This window comes from Pezoporus wallicus, unplaced genomic scaffold (assembly GCF_028554395.1).
Source record: "Pezoporus wallicus isolate ANWC-B61680 ecotype Strahan unplaced genomic scaffold, APGP_CSIRO_Pwel_v1 contig_2908, whole genome shotgun sequence".
NCBI lineage: Eukaryota > Metazoa > Chordata > Aves > Psittaciformes > Psittacidae > Pezoporus > Pezoporus wallicus.
Window position 1 is genome coordinate 1,199,535 of NW_026642179.1, and position 15,574 is coordinate 1,215,108.

A 15,574-nucleotide genomic window follows, 5' to 3' on the forward strand; every position below is an offset into this window, starting at 1 on the left:
ACCCGTTCCTCCAAAGCTGAAGTAGGTTTTCCATCCCACTTTGTCATGTCTTCTCCATGATCCCGCAGGCAAAACCATAGGGTAGCCCATGGCGTATACCTCCTGTATCTCCTCTGTCGAACAATAGGACGCCTTTTGTTAATAGCTGAGACGTGTGTTGGTACACGTGAGGAGCTGGATAAATCAGATAGATCGTCCCTCAATTGTTTGAGGTCCTGGGACAGTTTTTTCCACAGCTGAGATGATGGAAGGGGTAAGATTGTCTTCGAACTCTCGGAGTTTATGAACCATTTCATCCACTGTTAGTGGTACTATGTCATTCCAGGTTACTGTTGCCAATGAATGAGCATACGATGACTGCATTCCGTGTGAGTTTTCGCCACATGGGTCGTGTACATTCAACTTCATCTGGATCTATGGGTGTATCCCCGTTATTCGGCTTGATGTGATAGATCATCTCTACAATGGCTGATTCCCTCAGAGACTGGATGCCTTTGTCTATAGTAGTCCACTTGGCCGAACGACTCATAACATCGTCCTTGTACGGAAACCTTTCTTTCACAGCTGCCAAGAGCCTCCTCCAAAGGCTGAGGGACTTTTTCTCTCTTGCAATTGCTTTGTCAATTCCCCCTTCTCTAGCAAGTGATCCCAGCTGCTTGGCTTCTGTACTTTCTAGTTCGTGACCATCGGCCCCCTTGTCCCAGCATCAGAGTAACCAGGTGATGATGTGCTCCCCTGGTTGACGGGTAAAATTTTTTCGCATATTCCGCAGCTCGGTTGAGGTCCGAGGTCAAGAAGTTACCTCTTCTTTTTCTTCTTCGTCATGTGATGATGACTCCTGATCAGATGCTGGACCGGGTGGTGAATTCATTGTTTCTTCATCTTGCTTCACCCTTTTTTGCCTCTTTTTTGCTTGTTTTCTTGCGTACAGGGGCAACTGAGATTGGTACGAATTGGTCCTCTGGTTTGGCTGCAGTGATTATCACTGTGGTTTTGAGTAGCGACTGTACTTGTTGCTGGGGGTGGTGTAGCTGCTGTGCTTGGAGCTGGGGTAACCACGCTGCCTGTTGCAGTCGAAGTCTGAGCAGCTGCTGTACTTGCCACTGGGGTAGCCGCGCTGTTCATTGCAGCCAAAGTTTGAGTAGCGACTGTACTTGTCGCTGGGGGTGGTGAAGCTGCTGTGCCTGGAGCTGGAGTAGCTGCGCTGAATGTTGCTTTGCCCTCAGATCTGCCGACATTCTTTTCCTTTTGAAGGTGCTGGATAGTGTTGAACAAGGCCCTGTAAGCATAGGCCAAGCCCCAGCACGTTGCCATGATTTGTCCATCTCTGGTATGGCCAGAATGACCACACACCTCAATTAAGAGTTTTACTAATTCTTCTGGATTTTGCAGTTGCTCGGTAGTGAAATTCCAAAGTACTGGAGGAGCCCACTGACCTAGATACTTGCCCATACTATCCCACACACCCTGCCACTCATGGCTGTCCAGCCTCAGGGAAAATCTCTTGGTCCTCCTACATCGTCGTTTGACCCCAGACAAGACCTAGTCCTGACTCTGCTTAACTCTTGAAATCAGTCGTGGGCAAAACACACTCTGTATGCGTGCTAGCATGGTGATTCCCATCACGATCAGCAAACAAGTCTCAACAGCATTAAAAGACCATTCAAAAACTTCAAAACTCTCAAATGTAAATGGTCTCGGGGGGAGGACTGGGAGGGTAAAAGGATGTCTCCTTCACAGGTTGAGCACCTGAGAAGGAGAAAAAAGATGTGTAATTGCTAAGCACTTCTATTATATACCTCCCAAAGTATAAAGGTGGTGACCAAACTGGGAACATAAGCCAGATCAGTTTCATGATCAATGATTCTATTGTATTACAAGTCATTACCATAAAGTACAATGAGACAAAAACCTTAGCCCAAGCCCCACACTTGAAAAACACTAATACAGCAAATACTGGATGGAAGTAAGATATGATATACTGAAACTGTGAGATCAAGAGGAACAACCTTGAGAGCCAATAAATCAGCATTGTGACGAGTGACTATTAATCCGGTCAGATCTGTCATTATCTCAACCCCTCGTGCCCCACGTTGGGCGCCAAAAGAACTGTCGTGGTTTAAACCCTAGCCAGACAGCTTGTTCACTCACTCCCAGTGAGTGGTCCCGGGCTGACAGCAATCGAACCTCCCCCCCCCCGGGGCTCTCCCCTTCCCCGCTCCTGGAGGAACGGGGAGGAAGATTGAAAGAGTGCAACTCCCACGGGTTGAGACAAGAACAGTCCAGCAACCAATGTACAACACAAATCACCACCACTACCACCAACGACAACAATGATAAGGGAAAATAACAAGGGAAGAGAATACGATACCACTGGCCAAGAAACGAGTCCCACCCGGAAGCCTGCGTCCTTCCAGGTAACTCCCAGTTACCCCCCACCCCGGGCATGACGTGCTGTGGTATGGAATACCTCTTTGGCTAGCCTGGGTCAGGCGCCCCGTCTCTGCATCCTGCCGGCTTCCCCTCCTCCCTGGCAGAGCATGAGCCTCACAAAGTCCTTGGTCAGGGTAAACATCACTTAGCAACAACCGAAAACATCGGTATCACCAGCACTGTTCCCAGGCTGGAAGTCAAAACACAGCACTGCACCAGCTACCACAAAGGAAAAAACATGACTGCTACTGCTGAACCCAGGACAGTGTCTCTCTCAGTTTGAGACCTAGGGTTATCCACATGTGGTCATCATCAAAAACAGTCCATACACTGCTGTTTGAACTATACTGGTTTTACTTATGCAAACAGGGCTTCATTCAATTAGACCAAAGACGTGTTACAACTGTTATTATATATTCACCGTACTGAGAAATAAGAACTCCGTCCTGCTAACCTTATAATACAATAGTGATCTCATGAGCAGGGCTCTGTTCTGCCTGCTTCCCTGTTAAAGAAGTAGCTAACCTTGAGACCTCAGACAGAAAAGTCCTGCTCCTCTGCATGCACACTGGGATCTGCCACTGACACACCAGTCTTAAACCCTCTGCAGGGTGAAGTAATGACATGAGACAGAACAATATAGTCATTATTAATTCTTTAAATAGAAACATATCTTTTAAGGAGAGGAATGAATGAGAAAGGATGATAATGAAAGAGCTACCATCACAAGCAAGGGTTATGAACTAGCAAGAAGAGGCTTTTTAGAGAGTATCACTACTGTTCATCCTCAATAGCAAACAGGATTCCCATGTCTTCCTTTCAGCCTTAGCAGACACCTGTGAACTCTCTGTCGTGCTCTTGCTCTCTTTTCCACATGTACATTGCAGCTCTTACAGTCAGGGTTGTAAGAGCAAAAAATCACACTCCCTCTCCTCTGCCTTTACTCTGTTGTTCAGCAGAGGGGAAGTTATAATAAATAAGACATGTTGTCTGTATTTTTATGAAGTAACCAAATATCTAACTTCTGGCCTGAACAGAGGCTAAAATAACTTCTAAGCTGATAGAATTACAGTGGTGTCATGCACTATTGACAACCAGAGAGCTAGTGCAATTGTCATTTATCCTAAGGAAAGGAACTAAAATGAATTAAAAATAATGTAGTGTGTACATACAACTGCCATAATATAATTTTTCCAGGCAGCCTGGATATCAACACTTCCAAGTTTCTGATGTTTGAAGTGGATTTTTAGAATACAAATCCACCTCCAATTTCTTCCCTTTAGGGACTACAAAAATACATGTTTAATAACATCCTAATTAGAAAAGGGCCTGAAACAGACTCCTAAAGAATTGAAATCTTACGAAGAAATCACTAAGCTGGGACTTGGCAGACTGAGGTGCAGTTCTTCATTTGTCATTCTCCTCTAGGAACTTTGAAATATCACTTAGCCAGACTATACTTGAGTTCATTTCTTATTGTACACAAAGGAAGGGAGAGAAAAGGCATGAAAACTCCATGAACAAGACAATGCTGAGTAACAAAAAGCCCACAAAAATTGGTCATTCCTGCCATCATGCAAAGACATTTTACCATATGTGGGTTTTCTTTTTTTTTAAAGTTGTGAGTTTTTTTTTGCTTTAATTTGCAACAGAAAATGTAGGCTCCTAGGTCATCAAACACAGCGTAACACAGGGAAGTTGTGTTTTAACATATGGGCACAAAACATGTGCAGGGCTCTGTTAATTTTGTGAATTGCAGTGGGTCACCCTGAGTACTTTAGCAAGAGCAGTGGATTTCAGAGCTAAATTACATCATTAGAATTCAGCTGAACACTGTGCCTTTCCTCTCCCACCAGTAATACCAGTGTCTTTTTCTGCATTACTTAAGTTTTATAGTGCAAGTGCTCATATTCAGTCAAGGAATTTGGCATTTCTTTAGGAAAAAAAACAAATGTAAATAAGTTTCTGACCAGGCTGAAAATAATGAAAAACATGGGAGGGGAAAATGCATTTCTAATAGGGTGTGTAAAATGAAGTCTAAACCACACACTATGGGCATGACTATTATGAAAATATTTGCTCTTGCTATGTAATAAATTGAGTACTAATGGAAAAAATAAAACCAAAAATAAAAGGAAGGGAAAGAAAAAAAATAACAGAGTGCAGAGAATCTGAGAAATGGAAGAAACTTCTATTGCTTGTATTTATAATAAAAGACAGTTACTGGTAGCTATATCCAACTGTTACATTTTAGGTTTTCCCACATTCAGTGCTAAATCATTGCCTTTTTGAAGTCTAGATGATTTTAGCTTCAAATCATAACAAAGTACACATACAATAATTACTTCCCAGCTTGGGCAGATGGACTTCAGCTCAGACCCTGCGTTTTTAGGAACTGTCATGCTCTACTTGTACTCCATTATAGGCAAAGACCAAATGCTAGTCTGTTGTAGATAGAGGACAAAACTCTACTGACTTCAGCTGAAGCAAGATTTCCCTCACAGGGATTGATTCTTCGCTCATTGGTGTCAATGTAAAAGCTGTCAAATGCCAAATGAGGACCCTGGAGCACTCATAGCATTTTTCTATATGAATTGTGCCTGTGTGTCCCAGCACTCTGCAGTGGAAGTCAGCCAGAAAACTGCAGAAAAACTCAAACACTGTGCCAGTTTATAATCTCTTTTATCAAGGAACATAAACACTAGAAAACTGTGGGTTCTTTCTTCTTTTTGAATGGCAAAATTAAGACAACTATTGCTCAGATTTCTACTGTGGATCTTCAGAGTAGTCTAGGATCACAGAATCATATAACGGTTTGGAAGGGACCTTAAAGATCACCTAGTTCCAACCCCTCTGCTGTAGACAGGTACACCTTCCACTAGACCAGGTTGTTCAATGCCTGCATCAAAGGATGAAGTTCTCTTTATCTAGGTGGTCTTTTCTTACATGATGGAGAACTACGAGCTCTATAATCTATCTTTTGTGCAATGTTTTCATTAGTAGTGTTTTAAAATTAGATCTGCACTACACTTTGTGCAAAGCATAAGATGCGAAAAGTGAAGATGTTACACAGAAGACTGACAAAATCAACAGGAAAACTATTACTTAATAACACATTGCTCTTCACATGTGGACTGCAAAACAATGTTAAAATGCTAATTAAATACGCATAACAGCACTACCATTATGGGGTTAAGCTTTTCAATTTATTGTGGGCCCTCAGATTTTTCTTAGACCTTTCTTCTTAGTGGCAGCCTGTTTTGATGTCTGGCATCAAAGGGTACTGGACCTTTTTTTTGGTTTCCCAGGGCCAGGGTTGAATGCCCCAGGCTAACCATCTGCCCGCTTTAGATAGATACAGCTTGGGTTTATAAGCCTCCAAGGTACCTGACTTCAGTGGTAAATACATTAACTAACCATCTCAACAGTTTCATCCTCCAATCCAGCAAGAGGTGTTTATGGCCAGCAAAACAGCATAAATGGCACTTAAGTAGGATTGCAACTTGTGGCAAAAAACTTTACATCAAGAATAAGCAACTGCAACACTACGTAACACAAATAAAATAGCCAGTTCTGCTCAGGGACAGTCCATGAGGACCACCATTCTGCATGGAGAGGCACACCATATCTGTTTTCCTTTAAAAGGGCACAAAGCCAGTTTCTCTACTGCACTAAATGGACAGAAGCCATCTGAAATACATGGGGCCCTAATCAAACATGCCAGAACTGGACCTAGGTTGTGCACTGTTAAAACCAAGGGCAAAGACTTCATGATTTCATAACTTTGGCTAAACAGTCTGAATTACTAATATTTTCAGGAGATAGAATCTCAAGAGAAGAAAAATAAACAAGATTGATATAAAAATGGTTTTAATACATTTTCTTTCTTCCTTTTTCTAAAGGGCCTTTATAGAAGGCTATCTGTGAAATCATTCCTGATATCTGCTCTCACTCCCCTGTAGTGAGCTTGGTATAATGAAATGCTGATAATATTCAGTATAATTCAGAATTCACCCCACTGGGCGTACTGAATCAGTATTCTTGTCAAAGTAAATTTAGCACTGATTTTTAATCTCTTCATTGCTAGGAGCACAGTACAAATTCATAAATTTTAATTTTTATTTTACTTTAGTAAGTGTAATTACCTACAACATTTACAAATTTAACCAGTGTAAGAGAAAGATGCTGCCTGATCAAAATTCATAACCTGCTTCTACTGGGCATTCATTTTATTTTATATTGATCTCCACTGAGAGTAAGACGATTTGCTTGCATAAAGGCTGAGAGACCAAAGAGACTCAGCCACAGTAACTCAACCCATCACTCGTGTTCTCTGTTTCTAGAGTCTAACTCATTAGTTCCTGGTTTGGACATTGTGTGCTACTGGTATTCTATCAATAATTGATAGAGATGAGTTTTCTAGGCCAAAGGGAGCATTTTAGGTTTTTATTTTTTGTTTGGTTGGTTGCTTTTTTCCTCTGTGTTAAACAAAGGTTTTGCCTCAGTCTAGAACTGAAGTGTCCAAATTTTAAGAGGCAGAGTTCCTGTGCAGGGAAAAAAAACCATCCCTCTGTAACCATATGTCTTGAGGACAGAGACACATCAATCTCCCTGACCAGGTTGTGACCTTGTCCTGGGTTCAGCAGTAGCAGTCATTTTTTTCCTTCGTAGTAGCTGGTGCAGCGCTGTGTTTTTGACTTTCGGCCTGGGAACAGTACTGATAACACCGATGTTTTTAGTTGCTGCTCAGTAATGTTTACTCTGACCAAGGACTTTCTGAGTCTCATGCTCTGTCAGGGAGGAGGGGAAGCCGGGAGGAAGCAGAGACAGGACACCTGACATGAACTAACCAAAGAGGTATTCCATACTACATCACATCATGCCCACTATATAAACTGGGGGCAGTTACCCGGAAGGGCTAGGTCACTGCTCGGGTTGGGATGGTTGTTGGTTGGTGGGTGGTGAGCAGCTGTATTCTCTTCCCTTGTTATTTCCCTTATCATTATTATTGATGGTAGCAGTAGTGGTTTTGTTACTAAACTGTTCTTATCTAAACCCATGGGAGTTACATTCTTTCAATTCTCCTCCCCATCCCTCAGGGAGCAGCGGAGGAAGAGGGGGGAGTGAGCTAATGGCTGCGTGGTATTGAAATTACTGACTGGACTTAAACCATGACAGACCTCCACCTCCACAAACTGTATAGTGAACAAGCAGATTGGGTTACCTGTCACACAGCTTTCATCAAATACCCACTAAACACATTCTTACCTCTATTTCTTTATCCTCTTCTCTGATTTTTATGTCATTGACAACAAAAAAGGTGTACCTTTCAGACTATATTGGCTCAGGACACCACAGTAGGAATTTAGGAGGCTGCAGTTCTCAACTTTATTAAAAATTCAGTTCATGCTTTTGCATAAGACTGTTACACACAGATTCTCTGTAATAATTAGGCACCTTAATATTAGTGAAATGTCAAAATCCTTCTGAAGATCTGGGACTTTAACTCCCTTATGCCTTGGCTCACTGTCACATGTCTGCATCTTTGGTTAAAGAATCTACAGAGAGAGGCAGTCTACAGACCCAGACTACATGTTACATTTGAACTCTGGTTTGGATTCTCTTTTACAAGATTTAGCCTTGTATATTCCTAACACCTAGGACATTTTTGCATTATCTCCTTGTTCCCTTGTAAAAGTTAGAGCAACCATTAGCAATTTCCAATAGTCATAATGGATTTAATATGATAATGGCATGCCCTAATCAAATAAACTCTACACAGGGGAATCATCCAAAGGCTTAGAAGCCAGAATGGGATTTATTTTGTTTTGAAGGATCAAAAAAATGGTCCCAGCAAAAGAGATAATGAAGCCCCTGTCTGCAGAGAGATTAAATTAACTTAATGGACATGCAAACTATATATGCACAAATACTTGCACTCCTTTCTGAAGTGTGGATCTTGGAAACTATCCTATCACTTGGAGCACATAACAACCAGCTGAGTTGCTGTGGTTCAGAGTGCAGCTGCAGGCTTCTTTATGAGATTTATTTTGCTTAAAAACTGACTACACAAGATTATTTTCAGTCCAGAACTACTGCAGTGAAAGACAATAAACATTCACAGTTTACATTTTATGGTTTACACTTTGGTTCTTAATGCCAAAGATTAGATTAAATTAGGTGCTGGACAGAAGAGGGAAATGGGTTAAGTATTTAGACAGTGTAAGGGAACAGTACAGAATCTCATTTAGTAAGAACTGAATTACCACTATCATTAATAATGTACACCTTGGCATTAACATAATGTTCTGCTATTTACCTGGTCCACTTATTGTAAAAATTACTTTAGAAGTCATCCCTTATTTTCTTCACTTGTCCAAGCATCCACTGGGCCTTATCATGACTCAGACACTTTCTTCCAGATTCTTCTCTGAAGATTTTGTTTTGTAAAACAAGAAACTTGCTGCAGTTTGTGTAAATAAATGTTCACTATGCTTATAGATATGTTTATTCTAAAAGAAATGAAGCAAGGCTGAGAAGAATATTGCGAAGTGAAGGAAAGCTACAGGTCATATTAGGAACACATTTTCAGAAACCCTGAGAAATCAGGAATTATTTTTGGTATCTTTAAAAAAAAAAGGTCACCCGAACACTTTAGACTCACCTTGCGTTACTAAGTTTAGTATTTATTATTCAAATAATTTAGAAGTTTATATTTATGTTCTAATAATTTAGTATTATTCTAAGAAGTCCTTAGAAAACAGGTATGATTGGTAAGCCACATACCTAAGGTCACAGATGATGAATCTTCTGCCAAGGTGTTTTTGGACCAATTCAGGAAGAAGCCAAGTACAAGCTCATTCTGAAGGAAAATAAGAATACTTTAGGGAATATCGTATGTTGTGCTTTGTTCCTTAACGTATTTATCTCTGAGTAGATTTCTGGTAGGTTTCTAATGTATATATTAGCAATAAAGGGCAGCCTTTCCTCTCTGATCATGGGCAAGGATACCAGAGAATGATTTCTACTCATGCACTGGGAAGATATTAATGCCCCTTAGCACTGGCTCAGGGATGCAGCATTGGTGTCTATCTGGCCCCTTTTTTGTCAGCACACTTGCAAACAGCAGTGTGCCACATGGGCACATTTGTATTCCTGCTTTATCTCCAGTGTCTTGAGATATGCATTAGCAGCTACAACTACTTTTACAGAGCACCCCATCTGAAAGAAATGCAGGGGAATATCTTTACTGTGTAATGTGCAGTCAGCATGCAATTTGCCCTTGGCACAGAACCAACCCCAAGCATCTGACCTGACGTGTGCCTCCCTGAGGCTTAGATACTGTGAGTGCCTCCTTCACATGGAGGCTTAATGGACACTCAAACTGAAAAGCTCCACAGAGTGTTAACTCCTACCAGAAACCAACAGGGAATGAAAGGAATGATCATATTTCGCCATCCTCTTTAAAAGAGTAATCCACCTTATGTACTGCACTATAACTTTTCTTTTTATGTACTGACCTGTGCTTCTCTAGTGAACATATATAACAGGTAGTTACATTCAGCTGCAGAGAATTAAAACAATAAACCAAATCCCCAGATTTGAGTACTGTGCAAGGCAATAAAATTGTGAATTCTGAAATGGACTCTTATGATTCTGAATCAAAGGTGGACAGTAATTTTATTTTGTTAGCTTTCTTCATAAAGCTGTATTTCAGAATGGCCATTCTTTAAGACTGATAGAATTGCTATAGTCATACTGATGTTACTTGGACTGACACTGTAATGAATGGGTGGAACAAGAGACTTTTCAGATTCTAGCATTAAGACATCACATTGTGTTTTTTTTTCCAGGCCATGGAAAATAATGTGTCTCTTATCGGCAATCTGTACTTCATGTAGCATTTGTCTTGTTTCAGTTTGACAGGATGCGCCGTGATTTTGTGCAGGGAAAAAAGAAAAGGAAGAGTTTAGCGACAAATGCAGCTAGTGAGGAGTTAACATGGGGTTACAGCAGAGAGAGGAACAAGATGTGTGTGTTAACCATAGAGATAAGGTTTACCAATCTGGATTTATTTTAGCAGTTACCTTTTATTTTTCATTCTGCTGTTTGGAGTTTTTCCTCCCACCCGATACTTTCTTTAAGAGAAAAAACGGGGAAAAAAAACCACCCCAAAATAAAAAGGGATAAACCAACAGAATTGTTTTCCTTGAACTGAATGACAAATCCTGAAGCTATTAGCAGTGGTCTGCCAATATACCTGTCTGTTCTGAGTATGACTAATTATTCTCTCATCTCATGCAGACAGCTTACAGGAGAACGCACATACACCTGCTTCAGCTTCCAGTAGCTTTAAACAGCTGAGTTATTCCCTGTGGGACCTGCATTTGCTCTTTCAGCACAAGTCCCAAGTGTAGGAATGCTCGAGGGTTGAAAGAGTGTATTTTGGCAGCTCAGTTTTTCTTTGACAGCACAAAAATAATCAGAGAAACTTTAGTAGCCCTTTGAGTTCAAACACCTTGAGAGAAGTGGGCAGGAGGTGGAAGGAAGGATACACTAACTGACTTGAAAGAGAAATAAAGTATTCCACACTGAGCAGCCTGGTGTTCTGCTTCCTCTCCACTTACTCTTTCAGCAATAAATGGAAATATATGAGCACAGATGTTTGTAAACAGGAGGTGCAAAGACTGTTTCAGGTGATAGTTCCGATTTCTAAAGGAGACAACCCTGGGAAAAAATGACACTTTTTTAAGTACGCAAGTGGAATTAATGAAGATCTTACATCAGGCATGAACACAACAGTGCTGCTGCCACAGTAATGATTTCAAAGCTTTCCCTGACTGTGTGTCCATTGTACTCAACAGGTAGTGAAGCATGTGGGGAAGCAGTAAGGCTAATGCTGACAAATGGAACACAAAAACATAACTGAACAGGTCATGCTACTGGGGCATGAGTAGCATCTATCCAAGGCAAAGTGCTTCAAAAACAATTGGGAAGATCTCCTACATGTTTGTGGCAATCAGCGTTTTGCACACTTTTATTCAAAACAGAGTAAATTCTTCCTGAACTGTGTTAATCTGCCTGCTGCAGGAGCCCACCTTTTAGGTTTCCACCATCAAAGTGTGCAAGTACCTTCTTAAGTTCACCCTTCGTGAACAGACCACCAAAGCACATGCTGAACTGTCAGGTGATTCCTAAATCAATGGGACTTCAATCAATTGGACCCCAGTCAATGGGACTGAAGCATGTGCTTAGAGTTAAGCGTGCATCTAATTACACTGCTAAATAGAAACAGGCACATCAGGGCTCTGAACAGACGAATGAGAAAAAGCATGCTGTATTCAGGTAGGTAAGAGTCCACTTCTAAACAAGCACTTGTTACAAAGATATGACCATAGGTGGAATCTTAGAGACCCCGTGACAGTCTTGGCAGATAGGCAGGCACTGAGGATGACCACAAGCACTCACCTGCCCTTTGAACCTCTGGAATTCTTACCTTTAAATCGGTAAATGGAAATTACCTAATATACTGCCCATTTAGGGATTTTTAGGAAAGTCTTCTTTCCATTCTTACCTAATAACATAACAGTCTTTAATATGCAATCTTGACATTTTTCCAGGTCACTCCATAACATCAGCCTGCTGGGGAGCAGCCAGGTATGTATGGGTGCATCAGTGCTGGTCTGGCTATAGCTCATGCATGACCTGTTTTCAGCCATTAAACTTAAAAGGGATAAATTCCACCCTCACACTAGGATAGAATTGAAATAAGCAATTTCACTGGCATTGAGGGAGCTGGCACAGCCCTGCACCACTGTAGCCTGGTAAAATTTGTCTGCTGCTCTCCATCAGAGACTAACTAGAAAAGCGTTCTGCTGTTTGTGACACAGTGAGATTTCAAGCCAGATTTAATTTCATTAGAAAAAAAAAGCAGCTTCTTCTGTGCTTTCAGCTTTCTTTTCAGCTATGTTAGAGTAGATTTGGGGTCAAAGAACACCCATGCACCTGTTATACTTTAACAGGATGGAGAATCAGCAGGAAAGAAAGAAACCAGAAAAAGCTGACCTTGCTGGAGCTATTATAACTTCAGGAAAGGACAGTGGAAAAGACATGACTTTGAACCTTCCCCATTTTGGCTCTGCAGGATGCCTTACTGCAGGTGTACAGGAGCTGTGGGAGTTTAAGGGACCCGCATACCTCGGGTGCACTTTGTACCACTGTATTATGTGCCTCCATACAGGCACTGCAGGAGTTATTTTCTCATCTCTGCAAATCCCAAGTACTGCCAGTGAACGAAATACAAATGAAACATGGGAAGCTCTTATGAAACTTGATTACTTTTAGACTGCAAAACATTAGTCACTCTAGAACAATGCTGTGGTTCTGGTTTTCACTGTATGCTTGAAAATGAGTGAACATAATTTACAATCATTTCCGTTTATATCCCCTCTTTAAAGCCCTTTTACACAACCTATAAGTCACCATGAAGCAGTTTGTAGAACCCATGCATAGCTGATACACTGTCACTGCTTACCTGCTCGCACTCTGGCCCCAAGTGCTTAGTTAATTTGGATACTTAGACAATTTTTGTATAGTCAAACCCCAATATGCCCAATTTCTTTTTTTACTGATTAGCCTACTGTGCACTATTGTGTTTGCCAGCTGCTCCTACCGTGATAAACAAACCTCCTCAAACATCCAAGCCCACTGAACTTGCACACAAAACCAATCTACGTGGAAGATGTGGGACTAACATCATGTATTTATTTAAGGCTATGAAGTTTTGCAAGATCAGTATGAACATCTAGTCTCTGAGCTGTGTTATCAATAACAATATCCACAAATTCAATGCCACCTCTTTTAAATTATGAGAGATGAGAATTTGCTATAGAATGATATTAGCTGTCTGACAGTACTGAATGTGCACGTTTGCTATATAAAACATTGCTTTAGATTCAGTTTTAGATTTTTCTCTTGTAATGCCCAAGCCAGGTGCAAGCTGTCTTTTCAAGATAAACATGAAGATATTTAGCTTTGTGAGTGCTGCTGTTTGACACAAGGGCCAAGCGGAGGCTAAATTAATGGAGCTTTACCTTGCTTTTGTGTCCCAAGGGAGTGTGCAACCCTCCTACAGTACAGCAGTAAAGTGACAAACCACCAGGGCAGCCCTAATTAATTTACATGATATGTTATGAGATTTGGGTTGCAATCTCCATTCAGCTCATCACTCAGCTAGAGTTAAGAGTGAAACAGAGAAAAATGTAAAAGTGGCCAGCAGCAGCTGCCTTTCCTCACAAATGTGATTTACACTTCGATAATGTGGTTTTTGTTCTCCTACATGTTACCAACCTTTAATTTATTTTTAGTTGATGTTTCACCTTTTATTGGTGGCATCACTTGGTTGTTCTGCCATTTGTTTAATGAAGCAAAACTCCAGATGTCTAAGCACTGTTGAGCATATTGTCTTGCTGATCTAGAAGACCCAGGCACTTCAGCGCAGTCAGCAACGGTGCATCTGGCACAAAGCTAAATATTCTTACAGTGTGACCATGTATATTGCCACTGTTTTCAGACGAGTAGAATGAAACTAAAAAAAGTGCTGAAACCTGCTTTTGATCCTGTCCTAAATGACTCATTATGACAATGAAGGTGCATCAACTTTTGCATTTTAGTGACTGATGTGATAAACATAGCTTGTTGTTCAAGTGTATAATCTGGTGGTGTAGTTATTTATAACTGAGGGTTAACCCGAATTTAGGAAAAGCACTCCTGTTCCAGGAACTCTTCAATAAGTGTCTAAGGGGAAGTCAATGAATGAGGCATACGCATGATGTAAAACTGCTTTGCACAGGATGGGCATGAACATGTTTAAGCATTTAAAATGGCCCAACAGGAAATCAGCTGATATTTCTGCAATTACTAGATCTGATTTACTAAAAGTGAGAGATAGAGAAAGGTGGCTTGGGCCCTTTAAAGAAGGGTTTAAAGAAACATTTAATTACGTTTGAGCTACGGTGCAAATGAGAAGGCAGCTATTTTCCACTTCTCCTTCATTCAAACCCTTTAGCAGAAAAGGTCAATGACATCTGACCTATGCTTAATTATAACAAAATTTTCATAATCAGAACTTAGACTGGAGTAAAAAGCATGCACTTAAGGCATGACTGGGGAAGGAATTTGGATATAATCCAATTTTCTCTTTATTTCTAAGATTTTCAATTACTTGATTGGTAGAACCAAGCATGTAGTCAGCCTTGTATGGACCAGACAAACCTTTTCAGAGCTGAAAACTGTGTAGTCAGTCAGGGTAATGTGTTTACAGTGATAGCAAGCATATTTTATAACGAAATGAAAGCTTTTCTTTCCATCTCAGACAAGACTCCAGCATACTGTACAGCTACAATACAGCTCGAAGACCCAACAGATATCATTCAGCAGAAAGGAATGACTGTGTCAAGAGAGTAAAGGGAACACTGTTGTACAGGCACCCGTTCTTACAGCATTTCTTCACAAATTTCTTACTTAATTATTTATTCCTACATAGTTTTACTACTTCATAGGAATGACGGTTTGGTAATGCTTGAGAACAGACATGGTTTTGGTCAGGCTCCCTAGCATTTTGAGGGAAAGGACAAATTTGACTGCAAAGTTGTCCAAGGCACAAAAAGAGACAAAATAAGTGTATTTATTTTTATCAAGAAAGCCTCCTCGCTTGGCCTTCTGCTCAGAGTAAAACCACGAGGACACCATGACACTTCTAATGGAGTCATACCAAAGAGAAAAGTAAAAAAGGAAGCCTTCAGTTTGGAACACAAAGGAAATTACCCACTGACTGTTCTTGTTCTAAGTGGGTCAGAACATGTCAGTATTTTCTAAATTTCTCTTATCTCCCTGCAGGAGAAGCATGTTGAAGTAAAAATAATGATTCAATGTTTGTCAAGTATCAATAACTTTAAAGGTTATCATCTAGAATTGCAGGTTAGCTGCATGGTGGTAAGCAAGATGATTTCCTGTATGCAATAACACTTTACAGATAGAAACAATCTACCTATTAATCCATTCATTATCGTCCCCTCCAAGTCCAGCACAGCAGCAGCTGTGCAACTGCACAAAATTGTTTTCATCTCCTCATGGTTCAGCA

General features: G+C 40.7%; 1 protein-coding gene across 1 annotated transcript in view; it reads right to left on the reverse strand.

Annotated features, from left to right (window-relative positions):
- Nucleotides 1–15,574, reverse strand: part of PIK3C2G (phosphatidylinositol-4-phosphate 3-kinase catalytic subunit type 2 gamma) — a 208,370-nt gene that overhangs the window by 27,110 nt on the left and 165,686 nt on the right. Inside the window, exon 30 of the mRNA XM_057428016.1 lies at nt 9,220–9,295. Within this exon, the coding sequence (XP_057283999.1) occupies nt 9,220–9,295 (76 nt within the window). The remainder of the gene's footprint in view (nt 1–9,219; nt 9,296–15,574) is intronic.